Below are 22,746 nucleotides of genomic sequence, written 5' to 3'. Positions count from 1 at the left end.
CTCTCGGTGGTCCATGTAGGCTCCGTTTCTATCTCTTTTTAAATTATGTATTAATGCATGAGTGTTTTCTATAACGATTTACGTTAATGATAAGAGATGCTGCTTGTAAACGTTTCCATACACAGTAATGTCGCTACAGCTGATATCATCGCATGCCATGGAGCCTCCTCGATGCTCTATCCTCGCACCTCGATGTGCATTTTCGAGGATCGAGGAGGTACGAATTTGGGAAGTGAGCAAGGCCCTATATGTCAAGACAATGCTACTCTCTGCCTCTACTCTCATTGTCTTATATTGCACATATAAGCTTATGTGTTTGTTACACAGAACCATCTGAGAAGCAGTTGTTGGAAGCTGTTTGGGAGAGGGCAGGCACTTATAAATAAAGACCTTGCAGGTGATTGCATAAACCATCTGTCCATCACACCGTTGTTTTTAACAAACGGTCGCAGGCAAATCCCACACCTAAACCCCGCCGCTAGCTGCCAAGTCGCTCCTCTCCGGACGGTGATCTGTCTGGAACGCCGGCTGTGTTTTGGTTTTGATTTCGATACCTTCTATGAAGTAAATATCCCCCCACTCCAACAGCCGGGATCAGTAAGACGCAGGCAACCAGAACCAGGATCAGTACGCTCAGATAGAGTCAACCACCTGACGTGAAGAAAAGGCTAGAGTTACTGGAATACAACAGACACACAAAATATAAGCATGATTCAGTGTGTTCTTGAATGTAAAGCACTATCAGAGTTGGTCTGTTCCCTCACCTTTAGCATCCGTCTCATCGGTTGGCTCTGGAGTTTGGAGATCTCCGGGATCTGTCGGTTTAACGGAGCGTGGTTCTGAAAACGCAAGAGTTGCAATAACTCAGAAAACATTATATGACAGCAGTCACATTCCAGTAGTTGTTGACAAAACAATCCTTACATTTTTTTAAAGCTGTCTTGTTATGACCTTACAGCAGCAGCAGCAACGTTCTCTTAAATAATACTTTCTAAATACTTCCAATACTTTTTTTGTTAATTCCTATCAATTTCTAGGTCATTGATGTTGTCAAAAAGGCCCATAAATGATAAGCGCTGTATGACATCATAGCCATGGAGAATGGACTTTTTTCACAGCAGACATGTTGACTTGTCATAGTAGGAAAAGCACAGCTGAGAGCACAGCTGAGATTGAAAACCTTAACGATGGCTTAATTCCATCAAGTGTCCCAGTAAGCTATTTCAGTGAGTCAGCAGGAACAATACCAGGACCTCTCCTAAGTGGAATGCAGCCATCAGTAATGGTTCAATACCAGGACCTCTCCTAAGTGGAATGCAGCCATCAGTAATGGTTCAATACCAGGACCTCTCCTAAGTGGAATGCAGCCATCAGTAATAGTTTAATACCAGGACCTCTCCTAAGTGGAATGAAGTTGTATATTACGGTATATTGAGTAATTTAGTTCCTTTGTTTGTTTTACAGTGATGAATATGTATAATTTATAAGTGAACTTAAGAATGTGAAGCATACTTATTGTTAGATTGGATTGTATGCCCTAAATTCTTCATTTTCACTTTGTTTGCAGAACCACAGCTTCAAAGATTTAGTCTGAAGTTGATATAAGAGCCCTGTGCATTGCCGTGCCTTCAACCTAAAGCAAGAAAGTGCAGTAAACTGATCCTGGGGTCCTGTCACATGCATTCTGACACATCTACCGAAGTGAATGTCCATACCATACACAGAATCAGCGCATACAGTTCAATAAACAAACTTCATTTTAAGGGCCCTATTTTAACAATCTAAGCGCATGGCGTGAAGCGCCTGGCGCAGGTGTGTTTATGGCGTGTCCAAATCCACTTTTGCTAGTTTGATGGCTGAAAATAAGGGTCTGTGCGCCGGGCGCCTGGTTCTAAAGGGTTACTTAGTGTCTTCATTAATCAGAGGTGTGTTTTGGGCGTAACATGCAATCAACCAATCAGAGATCATCTCCTGTTCCCTTTAAAAGCCAGGCGCGTTTGGACCTCGGAGCATTGCTGTTATGATGGAGGATTTGCTGAGCAGGAAGGAGAAGAAACTGATCTGCTCGTGTGTGAATTGAAAGAACGCCAGCAGATCATATCATAATACTATTTCACACTGTAATATTTGTATTTGTAATCCTCTGCATGTGTGTGTGCTGCTGTGTGTCCCTCTGTGTGTGCGCCCCCTGTGCATAAGCCTGTAGGAGCATTTTACTAATTTTCTGTTAAAATAACAAAGGAAATGCAGCATTATTGACTTTAGACCAGGTTTTTGTTGGTCAATGGCGCGATTACTTCCCCCTAAAATAGCAAAGACACTTGCGCCGGGCTTTGTGCTGTACTCAGTATACCATGTTTATTTTCCAACTTACCAACAAGAAGCATAATAACAGAGGCACTCGCCAACTGTAGGATTTGACATCTGTATCTCCCTTGGTCAGAGAGCTCCACGTTGCTGATCTTTAGCGAGATGTTTCCGTGTTTCAGGCCGTCTGTGAACATCTCCGTCCTCCCAGCGTACATCGGCTTCTTCATGTCCTCCTCGTGCTGTCTGTCGTGGTAACAGTGGACATACCGGTAGTTGCTCTGTGGATCTCTAGGGTCCGGTGGGACGTCCGGCCTCCACCACTCCACCGTCAGCTCCTCCACGTCCAGACAAGGCTCCACGTGACACGGCAGGATGACATCACCACCCAGAACGGCCACGACCGGCTGAGACGCCCCGATCACCTGAGGCCGATCTGGAAAATAGAGGGAAAATGTTATCTTCTAAAAAGGGAGAGAAGCCTGGTGAGTGAGAGAGAGAGAAAAAGAGTCTGGATTCTGGATTGCTGTATTTTATGGATAGTGTTAACGGTATCCATTTACATAGTAAGTAATTCCCAAACTTTTGTGTAATGAAGTACATAATCATATTAAAGACCACCAATTGGACTCGGAGCATGATTCAACCAACCCTGCACCCTGTACAGTACCAGTACGCACTGTTCACACTAATCAAGGAAACTGGACATTTTTTTGGGGTCAAGTGAACTAAGATCAGGGCACATCTCTGTGATGTAAAGTAAAAGCCTGCTTACTGTTATATTCCGTTATATATATTTTTTTAAATTGTAACCTGCCTCCTGAATTGTGTGTTATCCTTCACATAAATAAAGACAACTCCACCATAAATGGGTGCATAAAATAAGGATTTTCATATTCTACTACTTTATACTTCTACTCCACTACATCTCATGGTGAAATATTGAAAAAAGTAATGGATCGGAGCCTATATTGGTATTTCTTTTTTTTTTTAACTGATCGGGGAAATCTGTACTTTGGTCTGATGGGTCTAAATGTGAGCTTTTTGGTTCCAACCGTCGTGTCTTTGTGAGACGCAGAATAGGCGAGCGGATGGTTTCTGAGTGTGTGGTTCCCCCCGGGGCATGGATGCATGGAGGAGGAGGTGTGATGGTGTGATGGATGCTTTTCACCGGTCTTCTGATGACATGAAGAGGGTCACCCGCGCATTAATCTCCTCCAGGATTGATTATTGCCACTCACTGTACTTGGGTGTTGGCCATTCCTCTTTGTCTTGCCTGCAGCTGGTGCAAAATGCTGCAGCGAGACTCCTGACTGGCAAAAGGAAAAGTGAAAGTATCACACCGCTTCTGGCATCCCTGCATTGGCTACCTATTAAATACAGGATTGATTTTAAGATTCTTTTATTTGTTTTTAAAGCCATTCGTGGTCAGGCTCCTCAGTATATCTCAGAACTCCTCAGCCCCTACTCCAATTCCAGGCCTCTTGGATCCTCCAATCAATTATTTTTAACTGTTCCTCAATCGAGGTTAGTGGATTAGGGAGATTGGGCCTTTCCTGTGGCAGCTCCAAAGCTTTGGAATAGTCTCCCACTTTAATGTTCCCCCTCCATTGACAGTTTTAAAACACACCTCAAGACATATTTGTTCTCAAAGGCCTTTGGGTGCTCTTTGAGGTATTTAGCATTTTAATAATCTTTTATTTTTATTTGTGTTATTTTATGACTCCTTTTGCTTTGATTTTACTTGTTGTGCCGTGCACTTCCATTTGTACAGCACTTTGGTCACCTCTGGTTGTTTTAAACGTGCTATATCAATAAACTTGACTTTACTTAACCAGCATGGCTACCACAGCATCCTGCAGCGACATGCCATCCCATATGGTTTGCGCTTAGTGGGACCATCATTTGTTTTTCAACAGGACCAGTGAAGGGCGCCACATATTTTCTTTTGCTGGTGCTTTGGGGTTGCTGGACGTTTCAGTGAGGGTGCTCTGAAATGTTGAGTTTCCCTTGACACAAATAGCTAACGTTACACACACTCGCGCAGATGCCCACCCACCCCCGCCGCGGTTTACTAAAGTTGCCGATACAACAGCACCATTGAACTCCGATTAGCCCACCAAACATATTTCAAATACCAGCCGGGTACCAACAAGCCGGGTTCAAACAATCATTACTGCAGCTTTCATACAGTGGCTCAGAAGAGTAGGCTAATGCAGCAGGTCATACACCATACACAGCCAAGCACACACATAAAAACACACGCGCATGTATCCTCACACAGTTTTCACACTTGCACGTATGGTCAAAATACTGTAGTCATATCTGTAGTGACTTAATATATTTAAATAAGCCACTGAGGGCGAACACGTTTTCTGGGCTAAAAATAAACCGATGTCCAGTGCGCTGTAGCCTATAACTTTAGATCCATTTATTCACTGCATGCTATATCTCTGCATGAGATAAGAGTAGCCTAAAGTTCTTGCATGGACCCCTTTCTGCTGACTCCCCCACTGTGGCCTGGCTGTGTGATCCCCTGGTCTAATGTCATGTACAGCAGGGTGACGTTAAGCATCCTCAGCAGCAGCAATCATGGCCGTGGTCAGCTCATCTTCCTCCGGACGCTTTTCTTCGTCCCGGTTGGTGACAGGTTCACCATATTTCTCAGTCTCATTTACAGGTTTTGATAAAGTCTCCACACCTTGACGTTGAGGGAGTAAAAAACTATCCGTTGCTAGTGTTAGACTCACTTCTCTGATCCTAACGGCTCCAAATATTGAGCTCTTCTTCTTCTTTGTGAAAACGTTACTGCGGAAGTAAGGTCAAAATTTCAATGTGTGCTGCACCCTTTGGCTGAATACGATCACCTATGTTTTTTAGCCTAAAATTTGTTTTATTAATGCATTTATTCATTTTTCAAATACAAATTATACTATTTACACATTAACAATTTTTTATTTATTTATAAATCAACCACAGCAATTTCTTGGGGGTGCTAAGGGGGTGCTATGGCAAACCTAGGGGGTGTTACAGCACCCCCTAGCCCCTCCCTGGCGCCGCCACTGAACAGGACAATGATCCCAAACACACCTCCAGGCTGTGTAAGGGCTATTTGAGGATGAGGTGGACCGCAGAGTGAAGGCAAAGCAGCCGACAAGTGCTCAGCACCTCTGGGAACTCCTTCAAGACTTTGGAAAACCATTCCTGGGGACTACATCAGGAAGCTGACTGAGAGTGTGCAAAGCTGTTATCAAAGCAAAAGGTGGCTACTTTGAAGAAACTAAAATATAAATATAACATTCTGGTTTGTGGTTGACTTTTTCCTTTACTACACAATTCCATTGGTGTTTTTTCATAGTTTGATATATAAGTATTAATCCACAATGTAGATAATAATAAAAAATACTGAATCAGAAGGTGTGTCCAAACGTCTGTCTGTCTGTCTGTCTGTCTAAAAATTATGTGTGTACCGTGTGTGTGTGTGTGTGGTAGGTTTGTGTGAATGGTTATTTGCTAAGTCACCTGCGCGCCTGTTTTTGTGTTTGCTGATCAGAGGTTAGAAAGGGAGGATGGAGGAATTAGGATCTTGGAAGCCACACAGTTTTCCTACCTCAGCTGTGTGCGAGTGATGTTTTTAGACCTCGTCTGCTCGATTTTAATATTTTCAAGTCAGTCTTTTTGTAGTGTTTTTATATGCATTTATAAAATTCAGAATTAACCTTTAGACGATGACGAGGACCTGATTATTTGCACCAGCAAGCGTTGGAAATGGTTTCTAATTCCCTGCAGTGGCATTTTTTTGTGGACAGATTGCCACTACAGCGTTGTTGACAACTGAGTATTGCTGACAATGGCTAACCCAGGAGTCAGTGTTGGGAAAGTCCACTTTCTACATGAACTAGTTCAGTGTTCGAATTATCTTTTTGTTTCAAGGGGGTCTCTCTATCTCATAAAAAAAGTTGACACACCCCGCGCATAGCCTAACAAGGCTATACAATTAAATAAGCTAGGCGCGAGTGGTGCTTTTGCGCAGTATGCACACAGCAGAGTCTTTTGCCACGAGTCCAAGTCAAGTCTCTGGCCATCTGATCTTTCCCATAAATCTTATGAATTCAAAGCTTGTCCAGACAGTACAGTATTAAAATCAGTTGTGGAATAACTTTATGGGGTCTACTTAACACATCCCTCTAGCCCTCGGACCTGGTGAAATATTAACCTAAGTCTGTCACATTACAACTATAAAGATACAATGTGCCTGTTCCCAGCATTAGCACAACACTTTGCCATGGTTAGCTTGTTACCTGTGATGATATCATATATTCTAAATGTAATGTCTCTTTCACTCAAAAAAAATGTCTAATGTCGAAGTGGAAATCAAGAGAATAGTGGCAGCGCCACACCAGTTACAGAACAACATGCATCTCAACGTCAGTCCAAATTACGCACAATGAGCCTCATTCACCAATATCTTCCTAAGTTTTCTCTTAAATATGTTCTTCAGAAGGTTCCTAAGAAAAGTCTACGTCGGATTCATGACGTGTTCTTAAACAGCAGATTTGTTCGCATCTGTGTTCTTAGGATTGATGAATCCCATGTCTTTGTAACTGAAAGCGCGTGCCAGTTGTTCCTAATTAGCATAAAAAAACGCCAGGCAAATTCCCATATAAGGACATGACACTTCCTGTGCACCTCCTGGGAAACAGGTTTTCGGAGATTGTCGGAGCCGCGGTGGAGGAAGTACTGAATCTCAGTACTTAAATAAAAGTACAAATAACCAGAGACATATTTACTTTAGTAAAAGTAGAAGGTGTCCACTACCACAAACAAGGCCTGGCTTTTAAAAGAAGTTCCTATCCTAACCAGCATAAAACGGAAATGTGTTTTTAGAATCGAGGGCGGTTGGTTTTATTCATGGATGTATTTTATTTTCTTTAACCATGCAAGTAAGCAAATAAAGTGTGTGAAACAGCGCAAATGGGGAGATGTGAACAGGTCCAGCCAAATAAATAAGATATGAACGCGTCTTACGCAGCCTGGCGGAGGAGTAAACGACGCTGTGGTGAGAAATGGATGGCAACTATGATTTAAAAACGGGAATAATAAAAACAAACGTTTTCATTTTCACTTTTACCGGAGTCTGTATTACCGAGGGTCAGCGGCGCTGCGCCCGGGCTCTGCAGCACCGGAGCCAGTGTCGTTAGCGTTTAGCTGCAGCTAAAAGTTACATAGTGGAAGACTGACAGGGTTTTCCATAGTAACAAGGATCTCATTTATCTACATAAATACGTGTATTTCTCTGTTACATTAAAGCAACGTGTGAATTGTTTAATTGTGGATTATTCGACAGTGTTTTCCAAAGTTCCATACTGACATGCTCCTTAGCTATACAATAAATAACTTGAGTTAATATGGAGGTGTATGTGGTTTTAAAGCAAAAGTTACATAGGGGATACACAAAATGTCAGGTCGTTTTTCATCTGATATAATGTGTATCCCCTCCCCTACCATGCACAGTGTCTGTCCTGTCATCATGTGTGTTATTTTCTGTGTCTACCAGGTCACAATAAATAACTTGAGTTAATATGGAGGTGTATGTGGCTAAAAAACAGCACACATCTCCATATTAACTCAAGTTATGTAATGTGACCTGGTAGACAAAGTAAATAACACACATGATGACAGGACAGACACTGTGCATGGTAGGGGAAGGGATACACATTATATCAGATGAAAAACGACCTGATATTTTGTGTATCCCCTCTGTAACTTATATGGCAGACAGGTGAACAAAGCGTTTAATTGAAAAGCCATATTAAACTAAATTAAATTAAAACAGAAATCCCGTTACAGGGCAGGGAGGGACGGGTTAGCAAGGACGAGGAAAAAATATTGTTCACTAACCTGCATGACTAACGTACAGTGGGGGAAATAAGTATTTGACCCCTTGCTGATTTTGCAGGTTTGCCCACTTACAAAGAATGCAAAAATCTACAATTTTAATCATATGTACATTCTAACAGTGAAAGACAGAATCCCAAAGAAAATTCCAGAAAATCACATCATATGAATTTATTAAAATTGATAACCATCTGATGAGGAAAAACAAGTATTTGACCCCCTGGACAAACAGCATGTTAATATTTTGTAGAAAAGCCATTATTGGCCAGCACAGATGTCAAACGGTTTTTATAGTTGGTGACAAGGTTTGTGCACATTTCGGCAGGGATGTTGGCCCCTCCTCCCTGCAGACAGCCTCCAAATCATTCAGGTTCGAGGTTGTCGCCTGGCAACTCGAATTTTAAGCTCCCTCCAAAGATTTTCAATCGGATTCAGGTCTGGAGACTGGCTAGGCCACTCCAGAACCTTGATGTGCTTCTTCTTCAGCCACTCTTTTGTTGCTTTGGCGGTGTGCTTAGGGTCGTTGTCGTGCTGAAACACCCATCCTCGACCCATCTTCAGCTCTCTCACTGAGGGAAGGAGATGTCGGTCCAGAATTCCACGATACATGGCCCCGTCCATCCTCCCCTCAATATGATGGAGTTGTCCCGTCCCCTTGGCTGAAAAGCACCCCCAAAGCATGATGTTGCCACCACCATGCTTGACGGTGGGGATGGTGTTCTTTGGGTTGTACTCTGTGTTCTTTGCCCTCCAAACACGACGAGTTGAGGCCAAAAAGTTCTATTTTGGTCTCATCTGACCACATCACCTTCTTCCAGGCCTCTTCTGAGTCGTCCAGGTGGTGAATGGCGAACTTCATGCGGGCCTGTACATGTTTCTTCTTGAGCAGGGGGACCTTGCGTGCGCTGCAGGATTTCAATCCATGACGGCGTAGTGTGTTACCAACCGTTTCTTTTGTAACTGTGGTCCCAGCTGCCTTCAGTTGATTCATCAGTCCCCCCTTGTGGTTTTGGGATGATTCCTCACCGTTCGCATGATCAGGGACACCCCACGAGGCAAGATCTTGTGTGGAGGCCCAGACCGAGGGAGGTTGGCGGTGGTGTGGTGCTTCTTCCATTTCCTGATAACTGCACCGACAGTTGATCTTTTCTCTCCAAGTTGCTTTCCGATTCTCTTGTAGCCCATCCCAGCCTTGTGCAGATCAACAATCTTGTCCCTGATGTCCCTAGAAAGCTCTTTGGTCTTGCCCATGGTGGTGATGTTGGATGCTGGTTGTTTGGGTGTTGACAGGTGTCTTTTATACAGGTAACGAGGTGAGGCAGGTGTATTTGATGTAGATAATTGGTTCGGATTGGGGCTGTGTCTTAAAGAAAGACTAATTGACTTGTAGGAGCCAGAATACTTGCTGTTTGTCCAGGGGGTCAAATACTTGTTTTTCCTCATCAGATGGTTATCAATTTTAATAAATTCATATGATGTGATTTTCTGGAATTTTCTTTGGGATTCTGTCTTTCACTGTTAGAATGTACATATGATTACAATTGTAGATTTTTGCATTCTTTGTAAGTGGGCAAACCTGCAAGGTGTCAAATACTTATTTCCCCCACTGTAACTGAAGGCTCTGGCTCCCATTCTACTTTTAGAGACTCTAGGTACCACCAGTAACTCTGCATTCTGGGAGCGCAGTGCTCTAGTGGGACAATAGGGTATTAGGAGCTCTTCTAGATATGATGGTGCTAGACCATTTAGAGCTTTGTAGGTCAAGAGAAGGATTTTAAACTCAATCCTGGATTCAACAGGAAGCCAGTGCAGAGAAGCTAATACAGGAGAAATATGATCTCTTTTCTTAGTTCTTGTGAGAACACGTGCTGCAGAATTCTGGATCAGCTGGAGAGTCCTAAGGGACTTATTTGAGCAACCTGACAGTAGGGAATTACAATAGTCCAGCCTGGAAGTAACGAATGCATGGACTAGTTTTTCAGCGTCGTTTTGAGACAGGATATTCCTAATTTTGGCAATATTACGAAGATGAAAAAAGGCTGTTCTTGAGGTTTGTTTTAGATTGGCATTAAAGGATATATCCTGATCAAAAATAACTCCTAGATTTCTGACAGTAGTGCTGGAGGCCAGGGCAATACCATCCAGAGTAGCTATGTCTTTAGATAATGAGGTTCTGAGGTGTTTAGGGCCCAGTACAATAACTTCAGTTTTGTTTGGGTTTAACATCAGAAAATTATAGGTCATCCAGGATTTTATATCTTTAATGCACGCTTGAAATTTAGCTAGCTGACTGGTTTCGTCTGGTTTGATTGACAAGTATAATTGTGTCATCCGCATAACAGTGAAAGTTAATTGAGTGTTTCCTAATAATATTGCCTAGAGGAAGCATATATAAGGAGAATAGAACTGGTCCAAGCACGGAGCCTTGTGGAACCCCATGGCTAACTTTAGCGTACTTAGAGGATTTATCATTAACATTAACAAATTGAGATCGATCAGAGAAATAGGACTTAAACCAGCTTAGAGCAATTCCTTTAATGCCAACCAAGTGTTCCAAACCCTGTAACAGGATTGAATGGTCAATAGTGTCAAATGCAGCACTAAGATCTAATAAAACAAGTATGGAGACAAGTCCTTTGTCTGCAGCAGTTAAAAGGTCGTTAGTAATTTTCACCAGTGCCGTCTCTGTGCTATGATTCTTTGTAAATCCTGATTGAAAGTCTTCAACTAAACTGTTGCTATGTAGAAAATCACATAACTGATTAGCAACCACCTTCACAAGGATCTTGGATAGAAAGGGAAGGTTAGATATAGGTCTATAGTTTGCTAAGACCTCAGGATCGAGGGTGGGTTTTTTCAGAAGAGGTCTTATCACAGCTACTTTAAATGACTGCGGTACATAACCTGTTAATAAGGACATATTGATCATATCTAGTAGAGAGGTGTTAACCACGGGTAACGCTTCTTTGAGTAATCTCGTTGGGATGGGGTCTAAGAGACAGGTAGATGGCTTAGCTGAGGATATCTTTAACATTAATTGTTGAAGGTCTATAGGATAAAAGCAGTCTAAGTATATGTCGAGACTAGTCGTTATTTCTAGCGACTCTGCGTTTAAAGGTGAACCGTTAGAAGTTGAGGGCAAAAGATGATGAATTTTATCTCTAATTGTTGTAATTTGGTTACGTTGGTGCGGGAGGTGGAGCGCTACCGGTTAGATCTGGTGGGGCTTACCTCTACACACAGTCTCGGTTCTGGAACCATACTCCTGGATAGGGGTTGGACTCTTTTCTTCTCCGGAGTTGCCCAGGGTGTGAGGCGCCGGGCGGGTGTGGGGATAGTCACAAGCCCCGGCTGGCGCCCGCTGTGTTGGAGTTTACCCGGTGGACGAGAGGGTCGCCTCCCTACGCCTGCGGGTTGTGGGGGGGAAAACTCTGACTGTTGTTTGTGCATATGCACCAAACAGGAGTTCGGAGTATTCGGCCTTCTTGGAGACCTTGACTGGAGTCCTGCATGGGGCTCCAGTGGGGGACTCCATTGTTCTGCTGGGGGACTTCAACGCACACGTGGGCAATGATGGAGACACCTGGAGGCGTGATTGGGAGGAACGGCCTCCCTGATCTAAACCAGAGTGTTTGTTTGTTGTTGGACTTCTGTGCTAGTCATGGATTGTCTATAACTAACACCATGTTCGAACATAGGGATGCTCATAAGTGTACCTGGTACCAGAGCACCCTAGGCCAAGGTCAATGATCGATTTCATAATCGTTTCATCTGATCTGAGGCCGTATGTTTTGGACACTCGGGTGAAGAGAGGGGCAGAGCTGTCAACCGATCACCATCTGGTGGTGAGTTGGGTCAGGGGGTGGGGGAAGACTCTGGACAGACCTGGTAAGCCCAAACGTGTAGTGCGGGTAAATTGGGAACGTCTGGAGGAGGCCCCTGTCCGACAGACTTTCAACTCACACCTCCGGGCGGAGCTTTTCGTGCATCCCTGTGGAGGCTGGGGGCATTGAACCCGAGTGGACAATGTTCAGAGTTTCCATTGCTGAAGCTGCGGCGAGGAGCTGTGGTCTTAGGATCTTAGGTGCCTCAAGGGGCGGTAACCCACGAACACCGTGGTGGACACCAGTGGTCAGGGAAGCCGTCCGACTGAAGAAGGAGTCCTTCCGGGATATGTTATCTCGGAGGACTCCGGAGGCGGTTGCAGGGTACCGAGGGGGCCGAAGGGCTGCAGCCTCTGCCGTGAAAGAGGCAAAGCAGCGGGTGTGGGAGAAGTTTGGAGAAGACATGGAGAAGGACTTTCGGTCGGCACCAAAGTGTTTCTGGAAAACTGTTCGCCACACCAGGAGGGGGCGGGGAACCATCCAAGCTGTGTACAGTAAGGATGGGACACTGTTGACCTCCACTGAGGAGGTAATAGGGCGGTGGAAGGAGCACTTTGAGGAACTCCTGAATCCGACTAATACGCCCTCTATGTTAGAGGCAGAGCTGGAGGATAACGGGGATTTGTCGCCGATTTCCCAGGCGGAAGTCACTGATGTAGTCAAACAACTACACAGTGGCAAAGCCCCGGGATTGATGAGATCCGTCCAGAAATGCTCAAGGCTCTGGGTGTGGAGGGGCTGTCCTGGTTGACACGCCTCTTCAACATTGCGTGGAAGTCTGGGGACGGTGCCAAAGGAGTGGCAGACTGGGGTGGTGGTTCCTCTTTTTAAAAAGGGGGACCAGAGGGTGTGTGCCAATTATAGGGGTATCACACTTCTCAGCCTCCCTGGTAAAGTCTACTCCAAGGTGCTGGAAAGGAGGGTTCGGCCGATAGTCGAACCTCGGGTTGAGGAGGAACAATGCGGATTCCGTCCTGGTCGTGGAACAACGGACCAGCTCTTCACTCTCGCAAGGATCCTGAGGGAGCCTGGGAGTATGCCCAACCGGTCTACATGTGTTTTGTGGATTTGGAGAAGGCGTATGACGGGTCCCCGGGAGATACTGTGGGAGGTGCTGCTGGGAGTATGGGGTGAGGGGGTCTCTACTCAGGGCCATCCAATCTCTGTATGACCAAAGTGAGAGCTGTGTCCGGGTTCTCGGTAGTAAGTCGGACTCGTTTCAGGTGAGGGTTGGCCTCCGCCAGGGCTGCGCTTTTGTCACCAATCCTGTTTGTAATATTTATGGACAGGATATCGAGGCGTAGTCGGGTGGGGAGGGGTTGCAGTTTGGTGGGCTGGGGATCTCATCGCTGCTCTTTGCAGATGATGTGGTCCTGATGGCATCATCGGCCTGCGACCTTCAGCACTCACTGGATCGGTTCGCAACCGAGTGTGAAGCGGTTGGGATGAGGATCAGCACCTCTAAATCGGAGGCCATGGTTCTCAGCAGGAAACCCGATGGAATGCCTTCTCCAGGTAGGGAATGAGTCCTTACCCCAAGTGAAGGAGTTCAAGTACCTTGGGGTTTTGTTCGCGAGTGAGGGACAATGGAGCGGGAGATTGGTCGGAGAATCGGCGCAGCGGGTGCGGTATTGCATTCAATCTATCGCACCGTTGTGACGAAAAGAGAGCTGAGCCAGAAGGCAAAGCTCTCGATCTACCGGTCAGTTTTCGTTCCTACCCTCACCTATGGTCATGAAGGCTGGGTCATGACCGAAAGAACGAGATCCAGGGTACAAGCGTCGAAATGGGTTTCCTCAGGAGGGTGGCTGGCGTCTCCCTTAGAGATAGGGTGAGAAGCTCAGTCATCCGTGAGGAGCTCGGAGTAGAGCCGCTGCTCCTTTGCGTCGAAAGGAGCCAGTTGAGGTGGTTCGGGCATCTGGTAAGGATGCCCCCTGGGCGCCTCCCTAGGGAGGTGTTCCAGGCACGTCCAGCTGGGAGGAGGCCTCGGGGAAGACCCAGGACTAGGTGGAGGGATTATATCTCCAACCTGGCCTGGGAACGCCTCGGGATCCCCCAGTCGGAGCTGGTTAATGTTGCTCGGGAAAGGGAAGTTTGGGGTCCCCTGCTGGAGCTGCTCCCCCCGCGACCCGACACCGGATAAGCGGACGAAGATGGATGGATGGATGGATGGATGGATGGATGGAATTGTTGTAATTTTATCATCAAAGAAGCTCATGAAGTCATCACTACTCAGAGCTAGAGGAATAGATGGCTCAGTAGAGCTGTGGCTATCTGTCAGCCTGGCTACAGTGCTGAAAAGAAACCTTGGGTTGTTCTTGTTTTCTTCTATTAGTGATGAGTAATAGTCTGATCTGGCCTTCCTATAGGTTTTCAGACTTTCTTGCCAATCCAAACGGGATTCTTCAAATTTTGTGGAACGCCACTTACATTCGAGGTTTCGCGAGATTTGTTTTAATTTGCCAGTTTGGGAGTTATACCAAGGTGCTAATTTCCTTTGCTTCATCATCTTCTTTTTCAGGGGAGCAACGGAGTCTAAGGTCGTCCGTAGGCAAGTCGTAGCACCGTCTACAAATGTATCAATTTGAGAGGGACTGAGGTTAACATAGAGGTCCTCTGTTATGTTAAGGCATTACATAGAGTCGAATGCTGTTGGAATATCTTCTTTAAATTTAGCCATAGCACTGTCAGATAGGCATCTGGTGTAGAAGCTTTTATCTAATTTAATATAGTCAGGTAGTAAGAATTCGAAAGTGATTAAAGAATGATCTGATAATACCAAATTCTGCGGAAATATTATTAAATCCTCAATTTCAATACCATATACCAGCACAAGGTCGAGGGGGTGGTTAAAACAGTGCGTGGCCTTGTGCACACTCTGACTGAAACCGATTGAATCCAGTAATGAGTTGAAAGCAGTAGTAAGGCTATTATTGTCAACGTCCACATGGATATTAAAATCACCTACAATAAGTACTCTGTCTGATTTAAGGACTAAACATGATAAAAACTCTGCGAATTCAGATAAAAATTCAGAATACGGACCTGGAGCCCTGTAAATAACAACGAATATAATTGGCTGTAATGTTTTCCATTTTGGATGTTGAAGATTAAGAACAAGACTTTCAAAGGAGTTATAATTTAATTTAGGTTTAGGAGTAATTAACAGGCTTGCATCAAAGATGGCTGCAACTCCCCCTCCTCGGCCTGAGCCTCTAGGAATTTGAGTATTAATATGATTGGGAGGGGTGGCTTCATTTAGACTAACATAGTCTTCATGGCCCAGCCAGGTTTCAGTAAGACAAAATAAAGCAATGTTATTATCTGATATCAACTCGTTAACCAATAATGCTTTAGAAGACAGAGATCTAATATTTAATAGTCCACATCTAATTTTCCTATTTTGTTCTATTGTTGCAGTCGTTTTAATTCCAATTAGGTTGTTAAGTATAGCCCCTCTTTTGTTTACCTTTGATTTAACCGATCTGAGTCGGGGAACAGACACCGTGCTTATTAGACTATGAGTGGGTGACTGCTCCAACGGAAGCACAGGGGGGCGCGTAGTAATGCACCCATGATTACTAATATCTAACTTGGGTTGTCATGGTTTATGTCTGATAAATTCGGTCAGAGGTTTACACTCAAAACAGCGGGCCCTTTGCTGCATGTCATTCCCCCTCTCTCTCCCTCCTTTCATGTCTTCTGCTGTCCTATCAAAATAAAGGCTGAAAATGCCCAAAAAACATCATCTTCAAAATTGTGATTGCAGTAGACATACAAAAAAATATACGTAAATAAATAAAATAGATTTTTGGAATTCTATGAATCGATTTTGAATCGGTAGAGCTTGATCGCGATACGATTGTGAATTGAATTTTTTGCACACCCCTTATAAATAATGTTATGTCATTTTTTACTCTTACACTGAATGTTTGCTGCTTCAATCCAGATGAGTATTGAAAAGTATTTTCTGCGACGGAAAAAGGCAACGTGTTGAGGATGAGGACCAGGTTGAAATAGAGGTATCAGTCTGAACAGAGCTCAACAGTCCGACCAGTGGAATCAGTTACAGTACAGGCCAAAAGTTTGGACACACTTTCTCATTCAATGCGTTTCCTTTTATTTTTTTATGACTATTTACATCGTAGATTCTCACTGAAGGCATCAAAACTATGAATGAACACATGTGGAATTATGTACTTAACAAAAAAGTGTGAAATAACTGAAAACATGTCTTATATTTTAGATTCTTCAAAGTAGCCACCCTTTGCTTTTTTTATTAATAAGGAAAAAATTCCACTAATTAACCCTGACAAAGCACACCTGTGAAGGTAAAACCATTTCAGGTGACTACCTCATGAAGCTCATTGAGAGAACACCAAGGGTTTGCAGAGTTATCAAAAAAAGCAAAGGGTGGCTACTTTGAAGAATATAAAATATAAGACATGTTTTCAGTTATTTCACACTTTTTTGTTAAGTACATAATTCGATATTTGTTCATTTATAGTTTTGATGCCTTCAGTGAGAATCTACAATGTAAATAGTCATGAAAATAAAGAAACACATTGAATGAGAAGGTATGTCCAAACTTTTGGCCTGTACTGTATGTTATGTTGTATTTGTTTACAGTATTTTCAAGCTTCAACCAGTGCTGCTCAAGCAGAAAGACAGGGTCACTGGGAGAGAAAGAAATAGATTAGTTAGGTGTTGAAGAAAGAGTAGGAGAGGAGGACAGCATCTAACCAGCATTTCTTTTGTTTGTTGCATTGATTTTTTTTTTTATCATCACTTTACAACTCAAATCCATTATAGAATACAGGTTGCAAAAAACATTTTTATTCATCCTATCCCTTTACCCTTATCTCCCCCCCCCTCCACACACCACACCACCACAAATTGCTTTCTAATCTTAGTCCCTAACATCCTTACAACAGGCACACACGAACATGATTCAGCATCCTCTTAAATGTAAAGCACTTATTAAGCTTTTCTTCCCTCTTTACAGAGTTGATCCATTTCCTCACCTTTACCTTTATGGGTCTCATCGTTTGGATCTTTAGGATGCAGCGGCGTTTCGGTCGTCCAGGTTTTACCAGAACGTGGTTCTGAAAAAACAAAATTTGTAATGATTTAAAAAAAAAAAAAACAGGTTCGGTGGATTAGGGTCAGATCAGAGCAGATACACCCTTAAAGGCTCCTTACAAAACTGTAGCAAGGTTTGGGCCCCCTTTAAGGTGTACTGTTAAGAAAAATAGTGGAGTATCAGTGTGCATGTAAACGTACTCAATGATCAAATGCTTGTTATTATTTTACAATTTACCAACAATAACTTTAATAACTGAAGCCCTCCCCAACTGTAGGACTTGGCATCTGTATCTCCCTTGGTCAGAGAGCTCCACGTTGCTGATCTTTAGCGAGATGTTTCCGTGTTTCAGGCCGTCTGTGAACATCTCCGTCCTCCCAGCGTACGCCGGCTTCTTCATGTCCTCTTCGTGGTGTTTGTCATGGTAACGGTGGACATACCGCTGGTTGCTCTGTGGATCTTCAGGGTCCGGTGGAACGTCCGGCCTCCACCACTCCACCGTCAGCTCCTCCACGTCGAGCTGAGGCTCCACGTGACACGGCAGCATGACATCATCACCCAGAGAGGCCACGATTGGCTGAGACGCCCCGATCACCTGAGGCCAATCTGGAGAATAGAGGGAAAATGTTATCTTCTAAAAATGGAGAGAAGTATGGTGAGTGAGAGAAAGTCTGGATTCTGATGAATAGTAAGTAAGGGTATTGATTTACTAACTAACAGCTCTCACCTCCACTTCCACTCAGTCACAGAGACACAGAGAGAAAACGGCACATGACCCAAACCAGACTGACCAAACAGAAAATGAAAGTACCTGGGTCCCAGTGTGTTTATCCCCTGAGAGAAACACAATCTAATCTTCCCAAAGACTGCAGATTCTTTAATAAACACATGATAAAATCCCTTGTTGGCTTTGTCCAACAACGACGCAGACACCAGTGCACAAGTATAAACATCAGGCCACTTACTTAGGCTACGGAGAAAGCTCTGCGTGGAGCCTCCGCAGGACCATAAATCACGCTTTATGCTCCACATGCTCTCCCTCACTCTCTGCTCTACAGCCTTGTGGTAGGGCCTCATCTTAAAGAAAATTATTAGAATCCAGCAGTGGAATTTAACTAAGTACAATTACTCCAGTACTGTATTTAAGTACAATTTTGAGGTACTTGTACTATAGGAGCCATGTATGTTTATTATTACGTAATGTAGGATATCATGGGGGGTTGGTCTGACAATAATCAGTCTATTTATACACCTGTGCACCTGCTTGGATGAGGCTAGAGAGGGGGTGAGTTTGGGTTTTTGCATTTTCTGTTGACCGCAAGTTTTTCCACATTTACGTTCACCTTTTTGCAGTATTTTTCAGGCAACTGGATTTTGTTTATTAATGTTTTTTTCCGACTTTCAAATGAACAATTAATCCTTGAAAGCATATCTCAGAGTGGGTCTGAATTATTAAAACGGCGCGTCATACAGGTGAAGTTCCCCGATTCAGCCTCTCGACGGCTTATGGAGGTTGCAAGGAAGTCGCTACATGTACTTTACTTGAGTCTTTTATTTATATGAGCTTTAGTTACTTTAGTTACTCCACTACATTCATCTGTTACAGCTTTAGTTACTTTAGTTACTCCACTACATTCATCTGTTACAGCTTTAATTACTTTAGTTACTCCACTACATTCATCTGTTACAGCTTTAGTTACTAGTTACTCCACTACATTCATCTGTTACAGCTTTAGTTACTAGTTACTCCACTACATTCATCTGTTACAGCTTTAGTTACTAGTTACTCCACTACATTCATCTGTTACAGCTTTAGTTACTAGTTACTCCACTACATTCATCTGTTACAGCTTTAGTTACTTTAGTTACTCCACTACATTCATCTGTTACAGCTTTAGTTACTAGTTACTCCACTACATTCATCTGTTACAGCTTTAGTTACTAATTACTCCACTACATTCATCTGTTACAGCTTTAGTTACTAGTTACTCCACTACATTCATCTGTTACAGCTTTAGTTACTAGTTACTCCACTACATTCATCTGTTACAGCTTTAGTTACTAGTTACTCCACTACATTCATCTGTTACAGCTTTAGTTACTCCACTACATTCATCTGTTACAGCTTTAGTTACTAGTTACTCCACTACATTCATCTGTTACAGCTTTAGTTACTAGTTACTCCGCTACATTCATCTGTTACAGCTTTAGTTACTAGTTACTTTAGTTACTCCACTACATTCATCTGTTACAGCTTTAGTTACTAGTTACTTTAGTTACTAATTACTTTACACATTCAGATGTCAGCACACAGAACACATGTAGTTTATAAAATCTGATGTTTGATTCAAAAGCAAACTAGCCGACAATATAACGGACTACAAGTCAGCTGAGATGATTTAGACCATTAAAGGAACACGCCGACTTCTTGGGACTTTAGCTTATTCACCGTAACCCCCAGAGTTAGACTAGTCCATACATACCCTTCTCATCTCCGTGCGTGCTGTAACGCTGTCTGACGGCTCCAGCATTAGCTTAGCCTAGCACAGATCCTGCAGGTAACTGGTTCCAACTAGCCTACTGCTCCCAATTGTGAGAAAAGTGACAAAATAACGCCAACATGTTCCTATTTACATGTTGTGATTTATAGAGTCACAGCGTGTACAAAAAACAACGTAACATGAGACACAGCCATCTTCTAACAGTAAACAAACCAAGAACTATATTCTCAGACAGGCTTGCTGCGAGCATATCACTCCGCCCAAGTACTATATTCTTCCGCCTGAGAATATAGTTCCCTGCATGCAATTCATTCACCTGCATGTTCTGTGCTGGCCTGCTGCAGCCGTCAGACAGCATTACAGCACGCACGGAGATGAGAAGGGTATGTATGGACTTGTCTAACTCTGGGGGTTACGGTGAATAAGCTAAATTCCCAATAAGTCGGCGTGTTCCTTTAAACACACAGCTGTTTGGATCCTTTACAATTTCTACAATGGGAGGATTTTTCTGCATTGAGTACTTTTACTTTTAATACTTTAAGTACATTCTCCTGATGATACTTACATACTTTTACTAAAGTAACATTTTCAATGCAGGACTTTTACTTGTAACAGACAATTTTTACAGTTTGTTATTAGTACTTTTACTTAAGTAAAGGATCTGGTTACTCCTTCCACCGCTGTTAGAATCTGAATAAAGTAACTCATGATACAGTATAGTGTCCCTTTCACTGCTAAAAAACACACTAAGACAACTGAACACTCTAGTGCTGCCAGTTTACTTTTTATAGAAGGAGGCTGCACTCAGTGGTTCTGGCTGAGATAACTATTGTTGTGATGTGGCACCATAAATAATATTTATGTTTATTTATGTAGTATAAAGAACAATTAGAACATGACTACATGACTAAAGCTAGTAAAAGTATTTTACTTGATCCCCAGATTCTCAAATGCTCTGTGAACTTTTGCACGATACATAAAACTAATTCACAATGCTATTAACGGCACAGATACAACATAGGACACCACATTTATTATTGAATGAAACATTTGTTTTTAGTTATTATTCTACTCCAATTTATAGAAAATGCTTCTGATAAAACATTAAATGAATAATGTAGGACGGTTGCTCGCCTATGCCTGCCTCCTACCCAGCTCACATCAGCCACCCACAAAGTGTGTGTGTGGGGGGTCATCACAACATATCAAAATAAAGTGATCATATGCTTCACCTGCAGCTGGCCTGCTGACAGTTTTAATCCAGCTCTGCAAAGATGCAGTTCTTCTAGCTGCTTCCTTAAGCTGTCTCCCTTCCTCTCCCTCTTCCCCCCTCTCTCTCTCTTCTTCACTCGTCTTTGTTGTGAAGCCATTATAGGAAGGTTAGGGCAAGGGGAGGTAGCCTACTGGGACAGAGCCTAAAGCACATAAAACTAACATTAGGCTATACATTCATGTAAAAAAAAGAAGAAGCAAAGTTATAGCTAAGGCGACTTCTATCAGCTTTCACTAACGTTGCATCTGATTGTTAGTTGAAATTCACGTAGAATACAGTATGCATAATGCATATATATATATATAACCTAACATGATGCAAGAGCCAAGCAAAGCAAGCAAAACCCCTCCTTGAGCCTCTCTACAGAGCCACCGGACGTAACGTAGCTACGTTAGCCCGCTGCTGTTACATATGCCCATAGATAGCCTATATAACATATACCTAGCTTCCATAGCTTTGGTTGATAGCATGATATTAATATGTAGGCGTGTATGGGTTAGGGTATGTATGTGTGTGTACAGGGCATTTGCCATTATCGCCATAACTTCCAAAACTCACGTAAAGCCGGAAGTGCTTCCCCTGTCTAATAATAAAGAAAGTAGTCACGTACCTGGGGGCTGGGGGCTGAGCTAAACATAAGGGAGAATGATATGGCAATTTAATTGGATCTATAACTTTGACTAATGATGGGCTTATCGAATTGATATATACAACTTATTATTTTTTTCAGTGTGGTATTTAGCACTTTTACTGCAGTAAATGATCTGAATACTTTTCTTACATCGACAGTCAGTCTCTCTTTAATTAATCCGGTAAATATGAACTAACAAGCTAATTGTAGCGACACACAATGAGTTTATGTCTTACCTTCACCAGCCGTGCAGACCACCACAGTCCAGATAGTGAACGTCCAGAGTAGAAAGGTGAAGCTAAGCCCTAAATCCCAGAAATTATCCATTAAAATACAGGGTAAAAAGCATAGGCGGCGCTAGGCTATTTTTAGGGGTGCTGAAGCACCTGTTTTCTATCATTTCACTGTGTGGGGAATTGGCATATCAGCGCCCCCAGCAGCTGCAGGCGCCCTGCTTGCTGAGAGAGGTCAGCACCCCCTACTTTCACAATGAAATGGACTAGTCCGTCCCACAGTGCGCCGCCAAAGATAAACAAACTGTGACAGGAGAAATGGGAAGTACACGGAGACGGAGAAAGACTAGAGTCTAAACGGTCTAAACCTAGAGTCTAAACGGTCTAAACCTTTCTGTTATGTCAATGGTCTAAACGCCAAAATGAAAAAAAGTTACCCAAGCGGCTCAAATAAAAGAAATAAGCGAAAAGACATGTTTTCGGGAGTAGCAGGACCTTCATCAGCTCTACTTTGGTAGCCTACACAATGCATTCTCTGTTGATTAGTTGATTACATTTGCCTTCTGGTTGACAGCACAAAGGAGCGAGGAGAATAGAGAGGGAGAAGGGCAGAGAGAGCAAGATGAACAAGGTGAGAAAATGGCTAGGTAGCCTATAAGACATGTATATGGTAGGACTACTGTGTTTTATTGTATTTTATTATTTGAAGATTATTTTCTAGTTGATTACAAAATGTTTTGTATGTGATTGTCAGTGATAGGACGGAGGGAAGGAGATAGAGGGAGAGAGGAGGATGGGGAGAGAGAGAGAAGGATGGAGAGAGTGGACAAAGAGAGGGACCTGGAAGAACCAGGTGAGAAAGTGGACATATATTATACGGGCAAAAACACTTAAAACATTCCATTCACATTATATTAACATATGCATTTCATGGAG

The 22,746-nt window shown here is 43.1% G+C and overlaps 2 protein-coding genes across 2 annotated transcripts; both read right to left on the bottom strand.

Annotated features, from left to right (window-relative positions):
- Window positions 1-488: 488 nt before the first annotated feature.
- LOC114545347 (myelin-oligodendrocyte glycoprotein-like) lies at window positions 489-3,568 on the bottom strand. Its single transcript, XM_028563622.1, has 4 exons — window positions 3,554-3,568; window positions 2,375-2,771; window positions 765-839; window positions 489-651 (listed from the first exon to the last, which is right to left on the bottom strand). Exons 1-4 carry the CDS (start codon window positions 3,566-3,568, stop codon window positions 644-646), a joined length of 495 nt encoding a protein of 164 aa, XP_028419423.1. The 3' UTR covers window positions 489-643.
- A 1,306-nt stretch (window positions 3,569-4,874) lies between these two features.
- Window positions 4,875-21,904, bottom strand: LOC114545346 (CD276 antigen-like). Its single transcript, XM_028563621.1, has 4 exons — window positions 21,814-21,904; window positions 17,410-17,778; window positions 17,114-17,194; window positions 4,875-5,008 (listed from the first exon to the last, which is right to left on the bottom strand). The coding sequence occupies exons 1-4, from the start codon at window positions 21,902-21,904 to the stop codon at window positions 4,875-4,877; spliced, it is 675 nt and encodes a 224-aa protein (XP_028419422.1).
- Between the last annotated feature and the right edge of the window lie 842 nt (window positions 21,905-22,746).

The sequence above is a fragment of the Perca flavescens genome, chromosome 19 (assembly GCF_004354835.1).
Source record: "Perca flavescens isolate YP-PL-M2 chromosome 19, PFLA_1.0, whole genome shotgun sequence".
In the NCBI taxonomy this organism is placed as follows: domain Eukaryota; kingdom Metazoa; phylum Chordata; class Actinopteri; order Perciformes; family Percidae; genus Perca; species Perca flavescens.
This window is presented reverse-complemented; position numbering and strand designations above follow the sequence as displayed.

Bases quoted from the DNA above. Each gene is read 5' to 3' on its own strand.
- LOC114545347 (XM_028563622.1), bottom strand. The intron at 840-2,374 runs GTAAGTTGGAAA...TTGCGTTTTCAG, and splicing joins TGTTATTATGCTTCTTGTTG to AACCACGCTCCGTTAAACCG.
- LOC114545346 (XM_028563621.1), bottom strand. From the start codon at position 21,904: ATGGATAATTTCTGGGATTTAGGGCTTAGCTTCACCTTTCTACTCTGG. The intron at 17,779-21,813 runs GTAAGACATAAA...TCTATTCTCCAG, and splicing joins GGTCTGCACGGCTGGTGAAG to ATTGGCCTCAGGTGATCGGG. The intron at 17,195-17,409 runs GTAAATTGTAAA...TTGTTTTTTCAG, and splicing joins AGTTATTAAAGTTATTGTTG to AACCACGTTCTGGTAAAACC.